This window comes from Pelophylax lessonae (assembly GCF_965119305.1).
Source record: "Pelophylax lessonae genome assembly, chromosome: 6".
Taxonomy (NCBI): domain Eukaryota; kingdom Metazoa; phylum Chordata; class Amphibia; order Anura; family Ranidae; genus Pelophylax; species Pelophylax lessonae.
Window position 1 is genome coordinate 108,337,724 of NC_138773.1, and position 23,317 is coordinate 108,361,040.

Here is a 23,317-nt window from a genome sequence, read left to right on the forward strand (position 1 = left end):
GACCCTTAATGTCATCAAAGGAAGCAAACAATTGATCCCACTACAAGGGGAGATCAGATAAGGCCTTCTCAGAAGTCTGGTCTGCAGACTAGCATTTCAGCCAGATAATACGCTGAAGGACCACTGCCGATACAGACAGCCTAGAAAGCAAAGGAGCCACATCCAAAGAGGCATCGCAGATAAACTGTAGCCCCTGAACCAACTGAATGGCCAGCGACGTAAGAGCGGGGGGGGGGGGGGGGCGCAAGTGGTTTCCCCTCCAGGTCCCGGCGTAAAAGTTTAGCCCACTCGAGAGTTTGCGACACCAGAGCAATAGTAAATACTGGCCTAAGTGCCAAACTAGCCACAGTAAAGATATGGTGGGCCAGAGCCTCCGCCTGCCTCTCAGCCGGATCTTTAAATGCTGGGGACTCCTCAACCGGAATTAAGGTAGTTTCATTTAACCTGGAAACTGGCGAATCCACTACAGGTGGGACCGTCCACTTTTTAAGCAGGGAATCCTCATAAGGATACCTCATAGCAAAACGCCTAGGGGCCACAAGGGTGCGTTTTGGACAACCCAGCTGTTTTGTGATAATGTTGTCAAGGTAAGTGGAGGAGGGGGGGGGGGGGGGCAACACCCTCGACTCTTTGGAGGGCCTGTGGGTGCCAAAAGGGACCGACTCCTCCTCCGAGACAGCATCAGCCGCAAGCTCCATTTTTAAAGTTTCACGCACTGACACAATCAGTCCATCCACCAGCGCCTTTCCGTGCGTGGCTAGAGGAGCAGAGGAATCATCCTATCTAAGCACTTAGGGTGGGTGGACTCAGACCCAGTAGGATGACACGCGTCTGCGGCGGCCGAAACAGATTCAGGATCTGATGAGGCAGGGGAGGGCACTATATACTAAGCTCACCCGGGAAACATAATCAGGGGAGGGCCGCCGACTGTGATCCCGCGAAGGGGATGCCAACAAAGGGCCCATGAATGGACCACACAAAAAAAAAGGGGGGGGGGGTCGCCATCTGAGACCCTCCATAGAGGCCCGCATAATCGGAAATAGCCCCCATTAAAAGGGGGTCGCCTGCCAGGATGCGGACGCACAGGTAGGGTACTCTGACAGGCCTGCAGCGCAAAAAAAAAGGGGCAGGTGCTCTACACGATTGCAGCATGGCGGACATAAAAAAAAAATTGAACCCCCCCCCTCCCCTACAGTGCCACCCAATTTGGCCGCATGGCCTAAATTTTTGCAAGCCCATGGATCCCAGCAAGGCTGGAGGCTTCAGCTAACCTCACTGGGGCAGCACCCCAAACGGAGGCAGCCAACTTGGCCTAGTAGGCCACAAGCAGGGGCCTACAATTTTTGTGGACACCCAGCCGCTTGGGCGCGAGCCCCAGTGGAGCCGACTACCCAGGGGTAGCGGAGGGGAGGGTGGATGCCCCAACGGAGAGTAGTGGCTTTAGCCACCCTCACTGGGGCTGTCCCACATAGCTCCCGACCAGTAGGCTACAAAGTCGCGGCCTAAAAAAAGATCTGGCCACGTGAAGCGCAGACCTAAACCATCCACTCCCTCAGCCCAACAACTGCAACAGGAAGCCCATGGGACATCCCTGCTATAGTCACCAACCCCCAGTGTGGCGAGGAACCCTGCTCAACCCCCTCGTTGCGCACCAGGAAAAACCTGGTCAGCGGCAACTCCAACAAGCCGCCCTAAAGAGCATGTGGCAAAAGCCAGTGCATAGCCTCACAAGGGGAGGGTGGGGGGCCAGGAGACCCACAGAGGCAAAAAACATGAGTGCCTATAGCCGAGTGTGGGAGTCTACTCCCTGGGATTGCCCCATAGGCGTAGTCAAGCTTTTTCCTGCCTAGTGTCCTACTCCTGTAAGGGGCATTATAACCCAATGGTTATTGAGGAGCTGTGTCCAACAAACGAAAGCAAAAACATTTTGCATTTTATTGTTATTCTTCTGACAGGAGCCGGCAAAGCATTGCACCCGTGATCGGTGAGTCAGAGGTCTAATGTCCGAATCCTGCAGACAACCCCCTAGGCTTTCAACCTGTACCTCCAATATCGGCTGACTGCTTACAAGCTGCAGGGTTTGTGAATGAACTACGAGATCGCTCATTAGCTCCCTTGCAGTCCATTAAGTACTACAAGCAGTCAGCTGCAATGGATGACTACTTGTAGATCGCTGTGAATGCCGTGGCCATCGGTCTGGAGCAGCATGTTACACAGTGCACCTGAATTATGGATGTAATGTGTAATATGCTATGATAGGTATCCTTTAAAAGCAGCCAAGAGTTGGGTTTTAAAGATAAAAATACCTCCCACCTTCTGGAGATGCAAAATATGTTATCTTTCTGCACAAAATAATCAGGCAAATGATAAAGGGCACTCTTATGCCACAAAAAAAACCACACAAACCTACACCTATTGACTAAGCACAGTAAAGCCCTCCAAGCTTTACATGTGGCAACTGAAGGTTAAAGCAGTTGTATCCCCTTAGAAAGAAAAAAAAAAAAAAATCCTGCAGGACAATGGCATAGTGTACATCGCCCCCACACGGTCGCCCGGACACCGCTGAGGGAGCCATCATGTTCCCTCGGCATCTCTTCCGGGTTCGGCGCTGTGAGTGGCTGGAGCCGCGATGACGTCACTCTCACGCATGAGTTCACTTGCTGGCAAAGAGCCCAGAAGGTCCGCTGGACCTTCAGTGCGCATGCGCCTCTGGTGTCGGCAGCTAAATGCAGGGTGAATATCTCCTAAACCGTGAAGGTTTAGGAGATATTAATTTTACCTACAGGCAAGCCTTATTATAGGCTTAGCTGTAGGTAAAAGTTAAAAAGCGGAGTATACTAACGCTTTAAATAGCGAATCAGGAGTAACTAATGTTCAGAAATGCTAAAAAGGACCCACCTACATTTCCACCGGCTAACCTGCTAGTGCTATCATGGTAACAAAGAATGGAAGTACACAAGACTAAACTAAAACATTACCAAAAATAAGATCATTTTACTTTATAGCTTATTACTATAATTTTTTCATTTTCTTCTTTAAAGGGGGGGGGGGGGGGGGGGGAATCTGTTTCAAGCTCTTCAAGGAGTACAAACACAAAAAAAGTCCCCACACTCCTAAAATCCATCTTGTTGCTACAGTTCACACTTTGCGGTCTTGCCCTGCAACTTGAGAGTCGCACCCTGATAACAGCAAAGAAACCATTCCAATCAGTAAGTGCCGGTTCACACTTGTGCGATGCGGGAACGCTGCGAATTTGCAGCCTGTTTCCGCATCGCATCCGCACATCTAGCAGTTCACACTGCCATATGCGATACGCAGGGGGTGTCAATTAAAAGTTAACGACACCCCTAGTTGCGATCGCATATCGCAGTGCGATCTGCAAGTTCGCACAGAATCGGATAGCACAAGTGTGAACCACTGTGCGATCCTATTCAGATGCGGCTCAAAAAAAGCCTCATGTTCAAGTTTGCTGCGGATGCGCTGCGAATTCAGCCATACAAAGTGTATGGCTGAACTCGCATCCGCACCGGAGATCGCATGTAATGAAGGGGCAGTGCGCTCCGAATTACATGCGATCTCGCAAACCGCACAAGTGTGAACCGGCACTAAAGGTTGCTTACAGTTGCATTTGCTGGGGTAAAAACAGTAAATAGTTTACTAGAGAATGTTTATTTTATTGCGCTTTTCAAGTTCAGGAAAAAAAAAAACAAAAACTGCATTTTTGTTATATTGCCTGAAAACAATGCAGTAGGAAACAAATAAATGTCTCAACATAATGAATATAGCTGGAATAAAACATGTACTCCCTTATTACCATCCTGTCTACCTAACATCATAACAGCTTATTGAGTAGTTATGGAAAGCACAAGATGAGTAATGACTGCAACATTACAAATGTAGATTTCAAATAAAGCTGCAGAGTTTTAATGCAGAGGTTATTTATTCTGTCTACAATTCTTCACAATGGGGAGAAGAGGCTGAATCTGACACATGAAAAGCCCAGTCTATGAATAAGACAATATATCACTCCAGTTATGACATGCAGCATGTAATCATGATTCTATTCGCATACACCTTGTTCTCGAATAAAAGCATTTTTGTTATATACAATGCCTTTCCTCCTATAAATTCCATATACAACCCAAATTCCAAAAAAGTTGGGACGCTGTATAAAAATCTACACAAAATCACACCCAATTCAAACCCATATTTTACTTACATTAGCAAACATTTCAAAAATGTTTAAACTGAGAAAATGTACCATTTTAAAAGGAAAGAAAAAGAAAGGCAATTTTGAAATAATGGCAGCAAGACGTCTCAAAAAGTTGGCATGGGGGGGGGGGGGGGCTGGGTAATTCAGATTTAAAGCATACAATGTCTACAATCTTCTCTGGTGATGCCCAGATCCAAAAAAAATAAATAAATAAAAAACAAACAAACGCAATGAAGCTTGGCTACAAATGCATAGTTGCCTCGAATTCAAACTTCCGAGGCCCCTCCCCTGGAGCTTTTACCATAATGATGCATAAGCATACTTGCATATGACAGGTACACTTACAATGCAACGGCATACCTTCCAGCGATGCAACAGGCATACCTTCCAGCGATGCAACACCTGCTCCTGTCACTGAAGCGTAGGTATTCTGGATTCAGGAGTGTTTGGCAATCTTGATTCACTGGGTGCCAAAAGAATGGAACTCCCACGCATAGTAGCTAATATGTCCTGCCACTCCTAGAGATGCCTGGATTGTACACTTAGGTGTGCATGCACAGCCGTCAGTGTACAAATAAAAACTGCTAGTAGGCAACAGGAGAGATTTTAGGACTAAAGAGACATACAGCATCTGGTATATATACCTACCTGTTAGCAATCTTTTTTTTTTTTTTTTTTAAATGACAATTTCAACTAGAGTTCTGCTTTAAAGTGCACCTTTGGCCAGACTATGTGCTTTTTAAAAAAGCATCTACATCTTCTAAAAAAGCCTTGCAGCTTCACAGCCTGTTCCCTACCGCGCATGCTGCAGCGCACTAGGCAGGGGTAGGAGGAGCGGGGCCGGATGTGGGGACAGGTGCCTTCAAAATAGTGATCTGATGTCTTCACTCTTTTCAAAGACCTGGTACAAGTATGTAAATCCTGAGTGCAGACTTTGATATTTGCATGTTTGCTCTGGGTGTGGTTTAAGTAGCGAAGCCAAAAGCACTTATAAAGCTAGCGTTTATAAGAGAAGGTCAGCAATGGTAACCTCCATATTACTCTAGACACAGGTTTCCTTTAGACCCCATTCACACTAGTGTGACTTGTCCCGTGATTTTGGACCGCAAAAATTGCATGACAAGTAGTTTTCCATTATTTTCAATGAGCCCCATTCATATCAGTGCGTTTTGAAGTCGCACCGACTTCAAAGTAGTTCCTGCACTACTTTGCCACGATTTGATTGCGTTTTGAGCCATAGCTTTCAAAATCGTTGCAAAATCGCGTCGCATAAGTGTGAAAGGGGCCTAAATGTCAGTTCCAGGTCTAACCATCTTTAACTGGTAAGCAGCTTACCTTCATAGAAGTGTTGTAGAATGAAATGAAGGCAGTAAAGAGATCCAGGTACCGAGTGGTAAACACCAGTGCAAACAGAAGCTGACTCTTTCCAGAAATACCTATGTATAAAAAATAAAAATATGTCAAATGTCAAGAGCTAAAATTTAATCAGGGAAAATTATAGTGAAGTGGGGGTAAAAGGAACCAAATGCCTGACTCAATTTGTGTGAAAAACAGAAGAGCCTTTATAAACCATTGCATCCCAAAATAAGAGTAGAATTTGGGAGTCTCAATATGAATAAAACTTCTATGTGACAATATTGTGATAATTAGCAATATGGAATATACAAGTGTAGAGAATGCAATGTACTGCACAGAGTAGATGGGCAACAAAGCATGATTTTTATGTACATTATCAAGAGTGGGAAATAACTATTTAAATGACTTCTGTTCTAAAGTGGTTGTAATGTAAACCCACTTTGTTGACATTTACCTATAGGTAAGCCTATATTAAGGCTTGCCTATAGGTGCTATAAATATCTCCTAAACATGCACGGTTTAGGAGATATTTACAGTGCATGCAGCCGATGACGTAATCGGTGCATGGGCTCTGAAGGAACGGCCACCTGTGCCGTTCCTTCAGAGCCCAGTGCCGTGAACGGGCAGCTCCCGCGCGCATGCACGGGAGTGATGTAATCGTGCCTCCGGCCAATCAGATGACCAGAGGACGTGAACAAGGAAGCAGGGTGGCCGGACATGTCGGCCGCCCTGTCGCTGAGCGGGCGGCACTGTGAGGGTTTTTGTTTTAAGGCAAGTATTTTGATGCATCCTAGCCCATTATGCCTTTGTCTTTTTTTACACGGGTTTACTTCCTCTTTAAGAAGGGCTTTGCAATAATCTAAATCGAAAGGACCATCTAAAAAGACTAATCTTTCTACCAGCTTCACAAGCGGGTCCCTACAGCGCATGCACGAAGCGCGCTGCGCACTCCTATTGGCTCAGCGACAGGGGAGGGAGGAGGAGGCTGAACTTCTGAGGGGCGGCACTGCGGCGCCGTATCCCGGAAGTGGGGAAGGGTACCTGTCAAAAACAGGTTCCCCTTCCCCCCACCCCCCTGAAAGGTGCCAAATGTGACACCGGAGTGGGGGGGGGGGGGAGCAAAAGAGCAGAAGTTCCACTTTTGGGTGGAACTCCGCTTTAAGTTTATTTTTGAATTATGAACATACTAGAAATGTAACATTTGTAACCACATGCTAAATACTGTCTAATCAACCTGAACATTGATTAATACAGAAGAATTATATAGAAGAGCTCCTGAATAAAGCAATAAACACCACATTTTGTTCTTTTTTGGACAGGAAGGGCAAAGCCAACTATACATAATACATTTTTTTGCTCAGCCTGTGGGATTAATTTCCTGCTGTGGGAATTGTATTTAGACAGCTGGCCTGCCAACTGGAAAAAATACCTGAACAGCGTCTGCACCCGATTGGATGCAGTCACTGTTCAGCTGATTTTGAACCCAGCAACTTCAATCTTCCAAGGTAAAGTGATTGTAAAGTCTCATTTTTTTTTTCCTTTTAAAAATAACAAACCTGTTATACTTACGTGCTTTATGTAATGGTTTTGCACAGAGCAGCCCAGATCCTCCTCTTCTCGTATCCCTGGCTGGAGCTCCTTGCCCCTTCCTCCTGTTGAGTGCCCCTACAGCAAGCAGCTTGCTATGGGGGCACTGGAGCCCAGCTACAGCTCTGTGTATCCAGTCACACACGGAGCTGTCTTTCAGCCCCACCCCCTCTCTCTCCTGACTGGCTAACTGAGTTTGATAGCAATGGGAGACAATGGTGCCGCTGCTGCGTCTCGGCCAATAAGCAGAGAGAGTCCTGAATGGCTGAGGCATTCGTGGACATCGCTGAATAGGGAGGGGGCTCAGGTAAGTATCAGGAGGGCTGCTGCACACAGAAGGCATTTTACCTTTGTGCATAGAATGCATTTAGGTTAAAAAACCTTCTGACTTTACAAGCTCTTTAAGGGCAGGAGGGGACTGACCGGGCCCCTAAATGAAGTGAATTTTAAACTAGCTCATCAGGAATCATCAACTCTATACTGTATAGTACGTTTTGTTGTCAGGCACTGAGTTTTCTGATCATGTTATGTTACGAGAAAAGGATACCCAGGATCGCTCTGTAATACAAAGCTAAACCTGGAAAGTGTTCAACATGTACACTAACCATTGCAAAGCGACAAGTTAACTCAGGGGTGTACCTACAGCGGTCACAATTGCAACCTAGCCCAATGCTGCAGGGCCCTGTGCAGCAAACCTGTATTCCTGGATAGGAGGAATCGTCCTCTCCATTTCTCTCCTTCAGTCGCTGAATGCCTACAGAATGGAGGAGGAAAAGCTGCAGGAGGAATGGAGAGATCCGATTCCTCTATATACTCTATATGCAGAGCCACCCCCGCCGCTCCTACCCAGCTTCCTTCTGCTCCTTGTGGGGGGTGTGTCTGTTAGGATGGAGAGCAGGGAAGGGGCCAGGAAATGTGTCATTTACCAGCCCCTATCTTTTCTGGACGGAGAGTCAGTGATCCATACCGATCACCGACTGTCCATTCATAACTGAGGCAGAGTAAACAGCTTCAGTTTGTGAATGAACAGGAAGCTCTGCACAGGGCTATTCCTGTTCATTCATTCTGTGCAGCTGAGGCTGCGGAGATGGAGGGGCCGTGCCCTAATCTCCTTTCTCTGTCTCAAAAGTTGGAACATCAGAGCTCAAAAAAAAAAAAAAAAAAAAAAACCCACACACTACACTATACTGACACCAGTGGTGGAACTATCAGGGTCACAAAGATTGCACTTGCGGCCAGGCACTGGCATTCCACAACCGGGCGCAGAGGGACCCTTCTTGGTTTCTTGCAGCAGGGACCTGAAAGTTCAAGATATGCCACTGAGTAACCATGAATGTCTTACCTGTCCCTTGTATACACTTTTTTTTTTTTTTAAAAAAAAACATAGGTAAAACAGGTTCACAGGCTGCTAAATGTGGTGGGCAGCCTTCCAAGCCAACAGTGCTTTAAGAGGCAAAAGGCCAACCATGGCCCTCTCTTTCCACTACACAAAGTCTGTTATAATGAGACATCCTTGGTTTCAAAGGCTCTAGAAAATAACTAAAATTTGCATACAGATACCAGAAATGTTTCCACAGGGAAATGGTTAAAGATAACATTAAATCTGCAAAAAGACATTCTCGTTTTACTCTGACCCAAGTACAAAGGGCAGAACAATCAGCAGTTGTGTGTCGTGTGCTGGTAGGTCACCAGAAAAGCTAGTGCAGTAAAATATTCTAAAAAAAAAAAAAAAAAAAACCCAGAGCTTGGCCTCCTAGTTCTCCAGGCCCCAATCCAAATCAAGCATCTGTGCTGGAAAAGACTGATTTGCGGAGGCCTCACAACTTACAGGACTTAAAAGTGGTATTAAAGGGTGTTTTTTTTTTTTTTAATAAAAAAATATGTCATATTTATGCCTCGTACACACGTGCAGATTATCTGAAGACTTTTGTCTTCCGATTTACCTTTTCTATGTAGTGCAAGGGCCTGCCGGATTGCATACAAATTGAAAGTGTTTAGGTTTGACCTCATATTATATGGTTTTGGTAAGTCTGCAGACAAAAGTCTTCAGATAATCTGCACGTGTGTACGGGGCATTACCTGCTCTGTGCAAGCAGTCCTGATCCTCCTTTTCTTGGGTCCACCACCAGCGCCCTTGCTTCCTCCACCACTTGCTATGGGGGGCACTGGTGCGTGCCCGCTCCCAAGCCCTGCTCAATGTGACCAAAAAGACAGAGCCGCAGCTTGGCCCCACCCCTCCCCTAATTGGCTCGCTGGCTGAGATGGCTCCTGCTGTCTCAGTCAATGAGGAGAAGGAGTCCAGGCAGAGCTGAGGCCAGGCTCTCATTCACATTGCTGGATTGATAGGGGCTCAGGTGAGTATTGGGGGGGGGGGGGAGCAGGACACAGAAGGTATTTTACCTCCATGCACAGAATGCAAGGTAAAAAAAACCTTCAGCCTTTACATTAAAAGGATTTGCTACTGAAGCCTTGGTGCCAGATACAGCATAACTTCAGAGGTCTAATGGCATTCATGCCTTGATGGGTTATGGTAGGGGTGATAGGTGTATGCTGTTTGGGGATGCAGGCATTAACTCAAATCTGTTTGCCTTACTTGGGAAAAGAACTCATTTGCTTTATGCTCTACATAAATTTGGTCCAGTTCACTGACCCAAAGTCTACATATTTCAGTATTGCTATTTATGTGACCAACCCAATCCCTTTACTTTTGCAGCTTGGAAAAAAAGGAATATAGTTTTACAACAGAAATGTATACGTTTGTATAAAAAGGGTATTTGAGGCAGGTCATCTGATCCTGTACTCTTCACAGGAATTTGAGGATAGGCACCTAAATTCTAAGTAGATGGGAAGTGACAATTTAATCATCTAACAATCCTGTACTCCAAACGTGTATGCACAGCAATATTGAAGGGTAGAAACAGCAACTATTACAGGGGTATTCACTAGGAACTGAGTGTCCATATACATTAGCATCATGGCTGCCAATCAAAAATAGTTTCATACAAAAATAGTTAAAAAGGAAAAAAAAAAAAAAGGAAAAAAAAAAAAAAAGAAGGGGGGGGGGGGGGGAAGGGTCATACTTATCTGCTCTGTGCAGTGGTTTTTCTTACAAAGCAGCCTCAATCCTTGGGCCCTTGCCAGGAAAACTTGGTATGGGGGCACCCAAGCAGACTCACTCCATTTAGACACAGAGCGCGGCTTGGCCACACCCCACTCTCTTCATTTGCTTACTGGCTGTGACAATGGCTTCCTCTGCGGTCTCAGCCAATGAGGAGGGAGAGAACATGGAGAGCGGAGGCTCTCATGCACATCGCTGTATTGCGATGGGGCTCAGGTAAATATTAGGGGGGGCTGCTGCACACAGGTTTTTTACCTTCATAGAATGCATGGAGAAAAAAAAAAAAAAACACACCACACCTTGAGCCTTTAGAACCACTTTAACTATTCACTGTGCTCATTGGGTGCTGACATACAGTGGATATAAAAAGTCCACCCCCCCCGTAAAAAAGGTCTGGTTTCAGTCAGGTTAAAGAAAAAATAAAGAAAAAAAAAAAAAAAAACTATAAACTGTACAACTCAATTAAACAACTAACTGAAATCTTTTTCGGTGGAGAAAAGAAAAAAAAAATAAATATGGTTGCATAAGTGTGTCCCCCCTCATCTAATATTTTGTTGAAGCACCTTTTGATTTTATTACTGCACTCAGTCTTTTTTGGATAGGAGTATCAGTATGGCACATGTTGACTTGCCAATATTTGCCCACTCTTCTTTGCAAAAACACAAATTCTGTCAGATTGTGAGGGCCCCCCCTGAACAAAGCCCTGATTGCTCCACAGATTTTCAAGGTCTGGGCCATTCCAAATCTTTAATCTTCTGGAGAAGCCATTCCTTTCTGGATTTAGATGTAGGCTTTAGGTCTTTGTCATTCTGAAAGATGAAGTTCTTCATGTTCAGCTTTCTGGCAGAAGCCTGAAGGTTTTGTGACAATATTGACTGGTATTTGGAACGGTTCATAATTCCCTCTACATTGAATAAGGCCTCTGTTTCAGCTGATGAAAAACAGCCCCAATGCATGATGCTGCCACCGCCATGCTTCACTGTGGGTATGGTGTTCTCTTGGTGATGTCCAGTGTGGTTTTTGAGCCAAACATCTTTTGGAATCAAGGTTAAAAAGTTCAACCTTGGTTTCATCAGACCAGAACACATGTTCCCACATGCTTTTGGGAGACTTCCGATGTGTTTTTGCAAATTTTAGCCGGGCTTGGATGTTTTGCTTCGTAAGAAAAGGCTTCCATCTTGTCACTCTACCCCATAGCCCAGACATATGAAGATTACGGGAGATTGTTGTCACATTTACCACACAGCCAGTACTTGCCAGATATTCCTGCAGCTTCTTTAACCACTTTACCACCGGAGGATTTTGCTGTCTTACGTCTGGGCCACTTTTTGCGATTCGGCGCTGTGCGACTTTAACTGACAATTGCGCGGTCGTGCGACGCTGTACCCAAACGAAATTTACGTCTTTTTTTCCCCATAAACAGAGCTTTCTTTTGGTGTATTTGATCACCTGTGCGATTTTTACTTTTTGCGCTATAAACAAAAAAATATAGCATTTATTTTGAAAAAATAATATTTTTAACATTTTTTTTTTTTTTATGAAATTCCCCCCAAAATATGTAAAAAAAATCAAAATTTTTTAAAATTTTTGGCCAATTTGTTTTCTGCTACCTATGTTTGGTAAAAAAAAAAAAAAAAAAAAAAAAAATCACAATAAGCGTATTTTGATTGGTCTGCGCAAAAGTTATTGCGTTTACTAACTAAGGGAAAGATTTGTCATTTTTAGTGTTTTTTTTTTTGAGTAATGGCGGCGATCTGCGATTTTTTTTGCGGGACTGCGACATTGCGGCGGACAGATCGGACCCTTGACTGACATTTGACACTTTTGGGGGTACCAGTGACATTACTGCAGTAATCAGTGCTATATATATATGCACTGTTACTGTAAAAATGACACTGGCAGGGAAGGGGTTAATTTTATTGGAGAGGGAGGGGTTAATGTATGCCTGGTGCTTACTAACGTGTGTGTGTGGGGGGGGGGGGGGGGGGGGGACTGAGTGACACAAGGACAGATCGCATGTTCAACTATGCTGAACCCTGCTATCTGTCCCTGCCTGTCACTTAGGAGATCCGCCCGTTGTTTACACAAGCGGGCGGATCTCCAGACTCGATTTCCCGACGATCGGGGCTGTGATCGCCGCTGCTCCTCCCCTGGCCCGACTCCCGCTGTGTTCAGTGCGAGCCTCCACAAGGGGCGGAGTCCAGCGACGTAGGTCTACATCGCTGGACGATAACGAGCCACATTGCTGCAGTAGCAGCAATGTGAGCGGAGCTAAAGTGGTTAATGTTGCTGTAGGCCTCTAGGCAGCCTTCCTGACCATTTTTCTTCTCGTCTTTTCATCAATTTTGGAGTGAAGTCCATTTCCTGGTAATGTCACTGTTGTGCCATATTTTCTTCACTTAATGATGACTGTTTTCACTGTGTTCCATAGTAGATGTTTAAAGCCTTGGAAAAAAAAAATTGTGCCCTTCTCCTGACGATACCTTTTAACAACGAGTACCCTCTGATGCTTTGGAAGCTCTCTCCAGGCCATGGCTTTTGCTGCGACTAAGAAAATGTCAGGAAAGACCTACTAGAACAGCTGAACTTTAATTTTGTGTTAATCAGAGGCACTTTAAACAATGGCAGGTGTGTACCGACTCCTATTTAACATGAGTTTGAATGCAGATTGCCTTATTCTGAACACAGCTACCTCCTCAGATGGAGTGTGCACATTTATGCAACCACGTTATTTTATTTTTTATTTTTACCGCCTCCCCCCCCTTCTAAAAGATTTTAGTTTTTCAATCGAGTTGTACAGTTTTTAGATCACAAAAAAAAAAAAAAAAAAAAAAAAAAAAAAAAAAAAAAAAAAAAGGGAAAATGTTCTGAAATTATTTATCTTTGTCTCATTTTTTTACGTCCCAGGAACCAGACATTTTAACAGAGGTGTGTAGACTTTTTATATCCACTGTACCTAAATGCTCCAAAAGCAAAGGCCACCAGCAGGCTTGTTCACTAAACAGCAGAAGCTAAATGCCATGCGCATTACTCACACTGATCAATCCAAAAATATATCTGTTCTGGCACTCAATGGAAATATAACCAGTTGGTATGGGTTACTTCACGCAGTACTTTGATCCTTGCATTGCTCAGTGAATAAGGCAGTACAGTAAAACCTTGGTTTGAGAGCGCTTTGCAAGACAAGTACATTTTTAAAATAAATTTTGACTTGATATACAAGCGATGTCTTGATATACAAGTAGCGTCATGTCACAACTGAGTATAAAAGAGAAGAGAGGCGCCTCTAAAGTGTAGCAATATGGTTACATTTAATGAAGGTTCAATATTTAGCAGCTCACATGGTTAATGATTAAAACAGGCACATCTAAGTATGCAGGCATCCCGGGGTAAAGCTGTCCACATAGACCATCCTATGCACAGCCATCTTCATCATTCCTTCCCCGCTGCACTCCAGGAGCGATTGAAAGTCTCGCTTTCAGATCACTCTACTGCAGGGTAGTCATCACAATTGCAGACCGACATCGGTGAGAGCCAGTGGTTCAGAAGATGGTCTTTGTGGACAGCTTTACCCCGGATGCCTGCATACTTAGATGTGCCTCTTTAATCATTCAACCATGTGAGTTGCTAAATGTTGTACCTTCATTAAATGTCCCCATACTGCTACACTTAGAGGCGACTCTCTTCTCTTTTATAATCTGTAGCTCCTGCTGGATTTTGCTTCTAATCCCCTTGTGGATGGACATTTTGTGATGACACAACCTATCACGTTGCTATAATCATATCATAATATATATATATATATATATATATATATATATATATATATATATATATATATATATATATATATATATATATATATATATATATATATATATATATATATATATATATATATATATATATATATATATATATATATATATATATACACACACACACACACACACACACACAAAGACTTATGTATAAATGGTTGTGGAACGAATCATCTGAGTTTCCATTACTTCTTATGGGAAAATTTGCTTTGATATAAGAGTGCTTTGGATTACAAACATGTTTCCGAACGAATTATGCTCGCAATCCAAGGTTTTACTGTATATCTGTACAGCTATGTACACAGCGATCTACATTTCCTTCTCATGTGATGGGCTCACCAGTTATCCCAGAGTTTACTATAATCAACAAAAAGGTTAAAAATAAATAAATCACTTGTTGAATTGTTGTGTCTGGGTGTCAGGATGTAAGCAGCTATCAAGAAAAAAAAAAAAAAGGAAAGTGTCAAAATTCCTTGTTCCAGGTCACTGACGAAATAGAAAAAACAAAAAATGCATCACCATGACAGCCAGCCACAGTTCTCCTGCAATCTTTACTTGAATTTGTAAAAATTAATTTTCCTTACTTTATACAGGATTTATATAGCACCAACAGTTTGCGCAGCGCTTTACAATGTGAACTTTCACTTTTCCTTCCTTTAGTTGCAATTAACAAAAAAACAAACCACAAAAGAAACAGAATGGCATAAGGGACAGATTGCATACCTCAAACACCTACATCAGCCTATAAGTGCCCCCGAGTATATATATATATATATATATATATATATATATATATATATATATATATATATATATATATATATATATATATATATATATATATATATATATATATATATATATATATATATATATATACATATACACACACACACACACACATTCATACACACATTCTGCCTTTTCTGTTAAACTACTTGACTTTCCCATATTTCACACTAGGCCCTGCCAACCTCCGACTAACAAGAGTGCCTCAAGTAACCCTAAAGTGTAGAGTAGGAAGTCAGAACCCTAGTAACAATATAAACCAGCCAGAAAGGCTTTCTGGTCAATAAAGTACACACATTGCAGCTTCTCTCTAGCCGTCAATAACTAAGCCCTTAAACAGGGATGGATACCTGTAATAGAAGGCTTTGAGCACTTGCCTCTTCTGCTGCCCACAATGAAATTTACACATGAACTCTTCACAGAAACGGACTTCTGAGTGTTCCTCCTGATGACCTCTATATTACTGCTCTGTTCTATAGTGCAAAGAATCAACTCCTTCAGCAGCTGGCACTCCACCTCTGCCAAGTTATACAATATTCAGCGCCATTGAACTCACTTCCTCTGAGCCCAGTCTGACATGGAAACATCCCATTGGGGTGCGTAATCTCACCAGCCTGGGCACAGCGTATTACTGCACCGAACAACACTCCATTATGAGAGCCCCATTCAGGACCAAACCCCACCACCACTACCAGAGAAGATGAATCATCCAGAAAGTTAGAATGGCTATAAAAGCCTTGGGAAAATGCTGAATACATGCCCTTTAAGCCTAGTACACACAGGCAAAATGTCAGGCACCATCGGTCAGTTCAATAGAAGTGGGCCAACATTCGGCCCGTGTGTACTGCAGCCAGGCCAGCTTCTGTTGATGGGGCATGCCTGAAAAAGGTCTGCTGATTGGCTCCCAATCAGAGTGCTCTGGCGGAGGGTGGGGCTGCCCTGTCAGAACACAATAGCACAGCGGGAGAGATTGTGGTACTAACATCAGATAGTTAGTACAGCAGCTCCTCCTGAGCAGTCAGATTTTTTCCCGTTTAGCCTTAGTTGAACGGGGGAAAAAAAAAAAAAAAAACACTTAGTCGTGTACTAGGCTTTTAGGCTACATGCAAACCAGCGATTAGGGCCTGTGTGAATCGTAGCGGCAATCTTCTGTTTATAATTGCAGAGAAGAGGAGCTAGGTGCAGCTGGCAGCCAAAAAGGCGGCATAGGACCCAGAACCCTTTGACAGAGCAACGGTTGACACGAAGTGCCGGTTCACATTAGTGCAATCACAGATAATCGCATGCAATTCGGAGCGCACTGCTCCTAAATTACATGCGATCTCTGTGCAGTGTAAATTTCAGCCATACAGTTTGTATGCGGGAACACGCTGCATATTCCCTGCGTTCCCGCATCGCAGAAGTGTGAACCGGGACTAAACAATGCTGGAGTCACTTGGCATGTGAGAATGTGATTTTGTTTTTTTTTTAAAGGACAACACAGCTGTCAAGGTAAGAGGAGCAAAATAAAAAAAAGGTACACATACGTAAGCTCACAAAAGTGAGTACACCCCTCACATTTTTTGTAAATATTTTATTATATCTTTTCATGTGACAACACTGAAGAAATGACACTTTGCCACAATGTCAAGTAATGAGTGTACAGCTTGTATAACCGTGTAAATTTGCTGTCCCCTCAAAATAACTCAACACACTAGTTAATTAAGGTCTAAACCTCTGGCAAGAAAAGTGAGTACACCCCTAAGTGAAAATGTCAAAATTGGGCCCAAAGTGTCAATATTTTGTGTGGCCACCATTATTTTCCAGCACTGCCTTAACCCTTTTGGGCATGGAGTTCACCAGAGCTTCACAGGTTGCCACTGGAGTTCTCTTCCACTCCTCCATGATGACATCGCAGAGCAGGTGAATGTTAGAGGCCTTCCGCTCCTCCACCTTCCGTTTGAGGATGTCCCACAGATGCTCAATACGGTTTAGGTCTGGAGACATGCTTGGCCAGTCCATCACCTTTACCCTCAGCTTCTTTAGCAATGCAGTGGTCATCTTGGAGTTGTGTTTGGGGTCGTTCTGTTGGAATATTGCACTGCGGCCCAGTCTTCGAATGGAGGGGATCATGCTCTTCTTCAGTATGTCACAGTACATGTTGGCATTCATGGTTCCCTCAATGAACTGTAGCTCCCCAGTGTCGGCAGCACTCATGCAGCCCCAGACCATGACACTCCCACCACTATGCTTGACTGTAGGCAACACACACTTGTCTTTGTACGCCTCGCCTGGTTCCCACCACACACGCTTGACATCATCACCAAATAAGTTTATCTTGGTCTCATCAGACCACAGGACATGGTTCCAGTAATCCATGTCCTTAGTCTGCTTGTCTTCAGCAAACTGTTTGCGGGCTTTGTGCATAGTCTTTAGAAGAGGCTTCCTTCTGGGACGACAGCCATGCAGACCAATTTGATGCAGTGTGCAGTGTATGGTCTGAGCACTGATAGGCTTACCCCCCACCGCTTCAACCTCTGCAGCAATGCTGGCAACACTCATACGTCTATTTCCCAAAGACAACCTCTGGATATGACACTGAGCATATGCACTCAACTTCTTTGGTCGACCATGGTGAGGCCATTTCTGATTGGAACCTGTCCTGTTAAACCCCTGTATGGTCTTGTCACATGAAAAGATATTTACAAAAATGTGAGGGGTGTACTCTTTTGTATTGAATATATATGTAGGGGATGGATGTGTGTAAAGTTCCCCTTTAAGCTTTATAACCAACATTCCATCATCAGAAAATGCATTAAAGATCAGACAAATCATTGATTTGCTGCAGCATTATCACAGGACCAGCTGCAAGACCCTGGACGACACAAAGAAACCAAGACGGTGGCTCGGAATGGGACATGTGGCAAAAGAACAGCAGGGAGAAAAGGGATATTGCAGGATTTGATGGCCTAGTGAGTATGCGTATTGTAGGTTAATTCAATGGGAATGTGTTTACTGTGCTGGCAGATCTCATTATCTGTTGTACACTAGATGGATTTGTCCTAAAGGATTAACAGTCTCACAACTTGAGTGGTACATTGTGTGTTAAAGCAGAACTCTGGCTAAATTCTATTTTTTGACATGTACACTGTAGAAATAAATCCACATAAATAAAGTGTGTCTAGTCTGCAATATTTTGTACAAATATTTTTAAATAAACCCCATACAGTGCGGTCAGCAGTAAGGCTACATTCACACCTGAGCGTAGCGTTTTTCGCGCGTTTTTTACCGCGATTTTACCGCGATTTTTGCGGCGTTTTTTACCGCGATTTTACCGCGATTTTTACCGCGATTTTTGTGCAGGCGTTTTTAGATTGAATAGAGATCAATGGAAAACGCCTGTAATCTGCCCAAAAAGAAGCTCATGTACTTTTTTGAGCGTTGGGCGTTTTGTAAACAGCGTCAAAACGCTCAGATGTGAACAGGGGCCATTGAAATGAATAGGATTTGTCTTGTTGGGCGTTTTGAGAGCTGATCCTAGAGCAGAAAAACGCCCCAAAAACGCCCCAAAACGCCTAGATGTGAACGGAGCCTAAATGTCTGGCACTGTGTTACAGTCTGGTTGTAGTATTCAGACCACAGCAGAGTGATTGCATTTCAGCTCCTCCATTCAGTAAACCTCTTGCATTTTTTTCAATGCACGCAAGCTGTTCCAAGAGTGCAAATAGGCTTGATAAACATCACAACCTCCCTTCCTCCAATTACAAAGCCCCTTGCATTGGGTGAAAAGAATGCAAGAGGTTTACTGAATGCAGGAGCTGCAGTGTGAGCATTCTGCTGTGATCCCAGTACTCCAGACAGAACTACAACATTTGGCACTGAATGCACTTTACAGGGATAAATGAAAATCAGACTCAGAGCTGTACATAACACTGCAGCCTAGACACATTTTATTAGTGTGGATCTATATTTACAGTGCACGTCAAAAATAGGTTTCAGACTTAATGCACTTGTAAAAAAAAAAACTCTTTACATTGGTGCACTAATTGCACATTACAAGCTATTCTAAACAACAGATGTTTCCTATAGAGTAGCATGTATAGTCCTAATCCAAAGAAACAACTAGAAATGTGCAAATTTATAAATATAATATACACACACATACAAATGTTCTTTTAGTATTCTGCGTGAATGAGAACACATCATAGTGGGGGATTACTAAATCCGACTGCAAAAGAGGAAATACTTTTTTTTTTTTTTAACAGTTCAGTGGAAAAAATCCACACAGCGGAATGAAACAAAGCCTGCTTTTATCGTGCAATAATATACATTCAGTAAAAAATAAAAACTAGTAGTAAACCTTAACCACTACCCTACATTAAATACATTGGGAACAAATCTAAAGTGCAATTAAAAAAAGTTCCATAAAATCCTCTCCAAAATATCTCTAGCACTGTATTTAATGTCAGTGCTAGACCTTTAAAAAGGAAAAAAAATAAAAGACCATGTAATCTAAGATCAAAGTGAAAATATTTCATGTTATCAGACTGAAGAGGATTGATCGTAGGTGACTCTGAAGCAGGTAGAGCACCGGGGATGATGATGAAGATGATGATGATGTGGCTGTATCCTCCTCATTATTAGCTCAGTCATCCAAAAACCAACATTGTCCCAGCTGGCTGTGGCACACGTCTAGTGACATCCGGGAGGAGAGGAGGGCTGTTAGAGTGATCCCACTAACTATTCCAATCATCTGCATCTGACATGTAATAACGGCATCCCATAGATTACAGGGTCACCACGCCTTACAGCCGGCTGCCACGTCAGATCCACACACACAGTCCAGAGCCTATCACTAAGTGTAGCACTGATTCATTGACTTCCAGCGCAGAATGATGAGCGTGCACAAGAACACACGGTGTGGGGACAGCACCACCTGCACACCACTGAGCAAAGGGATTTCTTTATACAGATATCAGGATCGGCACACACAAGTAACCTTTGCCCTGGCTACGTCCCCCCAAGCTGCACAGCAATATAAACACACATAGCTGACACTTCTATTAGATCTGCAATCAGAATGGCTAGAGCAGCCTTTCTCAACACAGGGACCCTTGAAATTATTTTCTGGTCATAGGGAACCTCTGCTAAAAATGATATCTGCAAGTTCTGAAACAATAGTGTGATAGTCAGTGGGAAGAATGATCCTTACACTAGGTTATTGGGAAGAATTAACCCCTTACAGATAGCTAAAAAGCTCAACGTCAGTTTGAATTTATCTGAGAGGCAGAAATTGCTCAATGAACCCCAGTTGGGTTAAACGTTAATGTTCAGGAACACAGAATGACAGCAGATAAAGGACCTGGGGGTCCATGAAGTTTGCCACTATTTGATTGATTTATTTTTCTACCAGAGTATAGAGCTATTTGTCCCAAGCATCTTTAACATTTACTATTGACTGGCTCCCTCTGTTGATATCTACAGCTAGAAATGCTGTGCATGCATATATTGTATATGTAAGCAAATCTAAAAGCATCTAGATTTCCACTTACACTTAGCAAGTTAGTTAAAGCAGTGGTCACTTACAAGTACAGAGAAGATTTTTTTTTTTTAAAAAAGTGTAAGTTTTTCTTTAACACAACTGGGCATGCAAAGTAAACATAGCCTCACCTCATTTACTATGTGATCAGCCCCTATCTCTTATCTAAATCAGCTCTGATGACAGAAGGGTAAGGGTCCCCATACATGTTGCAATCTGTCTATACAAGGTGATATGAGCACCTACCAATCAGGTAGGTCCTAGCACTACACCGTTGTTGGTAGATCAAGAGATTGTACATGGTAAGTTTAAGGCCCCTTTCACACTAGTGTGACTTGTCCCGCGATTTTGGACCGCAAAAAAAATTGCATGACAAGTCGTTTTCCATTATTTTCAATGAGCCCCATTCATATCAGTGCGTTTTAAAGTCGCACCGACTTCAAAGTAGTTCCTGCACTACTTTGCCACGATTTTAATGCGTTTTGAGGCATATAGCCTTGCCATTGCTTTCAGAATCGCGGTAAAATTGCATTGCATAGTGTGAAAGGGGCCTAAAGCTGCCCATACCCTATACCAGTGTCGGGCGAACCTTGGCACCCCGGATGTTTTGAAACTACATTTCCCATGATGCTCCACTACATTGCAGAGTGCATGAGCATCATGGGAAATGTAGAAACATCTGGGGTGCCATTTCACCATCACTGCCCTATACAATCTGATTGTACAACCTTCTTTAGATAACCCATTTCCTGTGTATCAGATCAGGCAAAGTTGACAGTAAACGGCCAATAGATTTCTTTTTTTTGTATAAAAAAAGCTGCTAGAATACACTGATCAGAGCTGCAGCTGATTGGTTGCATGTGCTGACCAAACACAAATATTCCCATTCAAGAGTTGATCACTAGGTCGACTCCTCTCGAATGGGTATTGCTTAAGTCCAAAAAAGATTGTACAGTGTATATATATATACACACACACACACACACACACACACACATACATATACATATACACACACACCATCAACCATGAAATGCAAGCACCTTCCTGATCTGATTGAAATGGGTTGCTCAGATTAGTTTTGGTAACTCTCACACCCCATGCACACCTGATGGATTTGTAAGCGCTCATCATCAAGACAATCAATGATTTCCCATCAAACGGCTGAGCATCACGCAGCATAAAGCCCAACGTTCTAAAAGTATCTTGTGCATTTTATGGCCTCTATGGACAACTGAAAATGCTTATTTTTTTCCCCATGCTCCGCCTAGTAACTAGCCTCCCATTGGCTAAAAGTAAAAATGCTCAAGCCTAAAAATAGGCAATTAAAAAGTGCCTGGAGACAGATGCTCAAGAATGAGGAGATTGTACAACCAGACTGTATAGAGCATGGCCAGACCCATAGACTGTACACAGCAGGGATCTGACTGGTGCTGCACTGAGAAGAGAACTACAAGTCCCAGCACACTGTGCAGCCCAGCAATAGTCCAATATATGGCAGACATGATCAATGGATGACTGATCACTGGAGCTATGCAGGGGTCCCCATTGAAGTCTGATCCCATAGAGAATAGAAGGAATGGGGTGTCCTCCAATGACAGCCCAGTGCTGGAATACTTTCTAGGTAAGGTGAGAGATCAGAGAGGGGGAAGTTGTCCTGTAGGTGGGTGCGGGGCACAGGAAAGTTTAGCCCCGTGAGGTCAATGCCCGGTGGCACCACTTACCGGCACAGGATCGGCTCTTCCAGATCTTCAGCAGCAGGATGATGATGGCTGCCAGATGGGACAAGTCCCCGGTGAGTCGGAAGATGTTCATGGTGTACGGAAAGGCGGGTGAGCAGGGGAAGAAGAGAGGGCACAGGTGACCCGGGGCCGCGGAGACTGCCTCTGACACTGCAGCCGCTCACTTCAATCCGTTAAAATGGCGAGAGCCGAGCTTACGTGGCCCGGGGACGTGGCCTAACTGCAGCGTGCGCAATGCACGCCGGGAGACAGCGCTCAGGCACAATGACGCGCCGCAATCCGGCCTTGAGCCACGCCCCCGTCCCGCGGCTTGCCAAGGTGGTAGCCACGCCCCTTAAAGCCAGAGTGGGTCCTAGAATGTTCTGCGGGACTTTTTGTTTCCAGGCTGAGGGAGATTTTCTCACTTCATTGCTGGGGTTTCCTGCCAGGGACTGGCCCAGGATAATAGAAACATTTCCTATAAATTAAAAAAACGAGAATAAAGCACACATGTAATTTAAAGAGGAAGTAAACCCTCCTCTGCAAGTTGTACCTATAGGTAAGCCTATGATAAGGCTTACCTATGGGTACTGTAAATATCTCCTAAACATGTACCGTTTAGGAGATTTTTACCTTACATGCAGCCAGTGACGTCACTGGCGAATGCGCTCTGAAGGAACTGCCACTGGTGCTGGTTCAGAGCCACGTGCGCGGGAGTGACGTCACCACAGCTCCGGCCAATCAGATGGCGAATGCCGCGATCCCGGAAGACGGGCGACTGGACATGTCGCCCGTCATACAGCTAAGCGGGCGGCATGGCAGGGGCTCGTTCTAAGGTAAGTATTTCATAATGAGCTAGTATGCGATGCATATTAGCTCGTTATGTGTTTCTCTTTCAGGGTGAAAAAAAAAAAATCGGGTTTACAACCTCTTTAAAGCGGAGTTCCAGCCACAAAAAAAAAAAAAATGTCAACATACATACCCCCGGGATAGTCAGGGCTAGTACATTCCACAATGGCTAGCCTCTGATCTGTCCCGGTTCGCACTTACCTTTTAGAAGAAATACTTACTTTTAAAATTTCTTCTCCAGCGCTGCCATCTCAGGTGTGGGCAGCTTGAAGCCAGCGCGATCCTCTTCTGCGTCCTCTTCGGTCCCACGATGCACTGTGCCGGCCCCGCCATAATTTCCGGGTC

General features: G+C 43.9%; 1 protein-coding gene across 1 annotated transcript in view; it reads right to left on the minus strand.

The window, feature by feature from the left end:
* The window catches only part of KDELR2 (KDEL endoplasmic reticulum protein retention receptor 2), a 38,057-nt gene extending 15,672 nt beyond the window's left edge, over positions 1 to 22,385 (minus strand). Inside the window, exons 1-2 of the mRNA XM_082262088.1 lie at positions 22,127 to 22,385; positions 5,549 to 5,649 (exon numbers count right to left, since the gene is read on the minus strand). Of these exons, the coding sequence (XP_082118214.1) occupies positions 5,549 to 5,649; positions 22,127 to 22,217 (192 nt within the window). The 5' untranslated portion in view covers positions 22,218 to 22,385. The remainder of the gene's footprint in view (positions 1 to 5,548; positions 5,650 to 22,126) is intronic.
* Between the last annotated feature and the right edge of the window lie 932 nt (positions 22,386 to 23,317).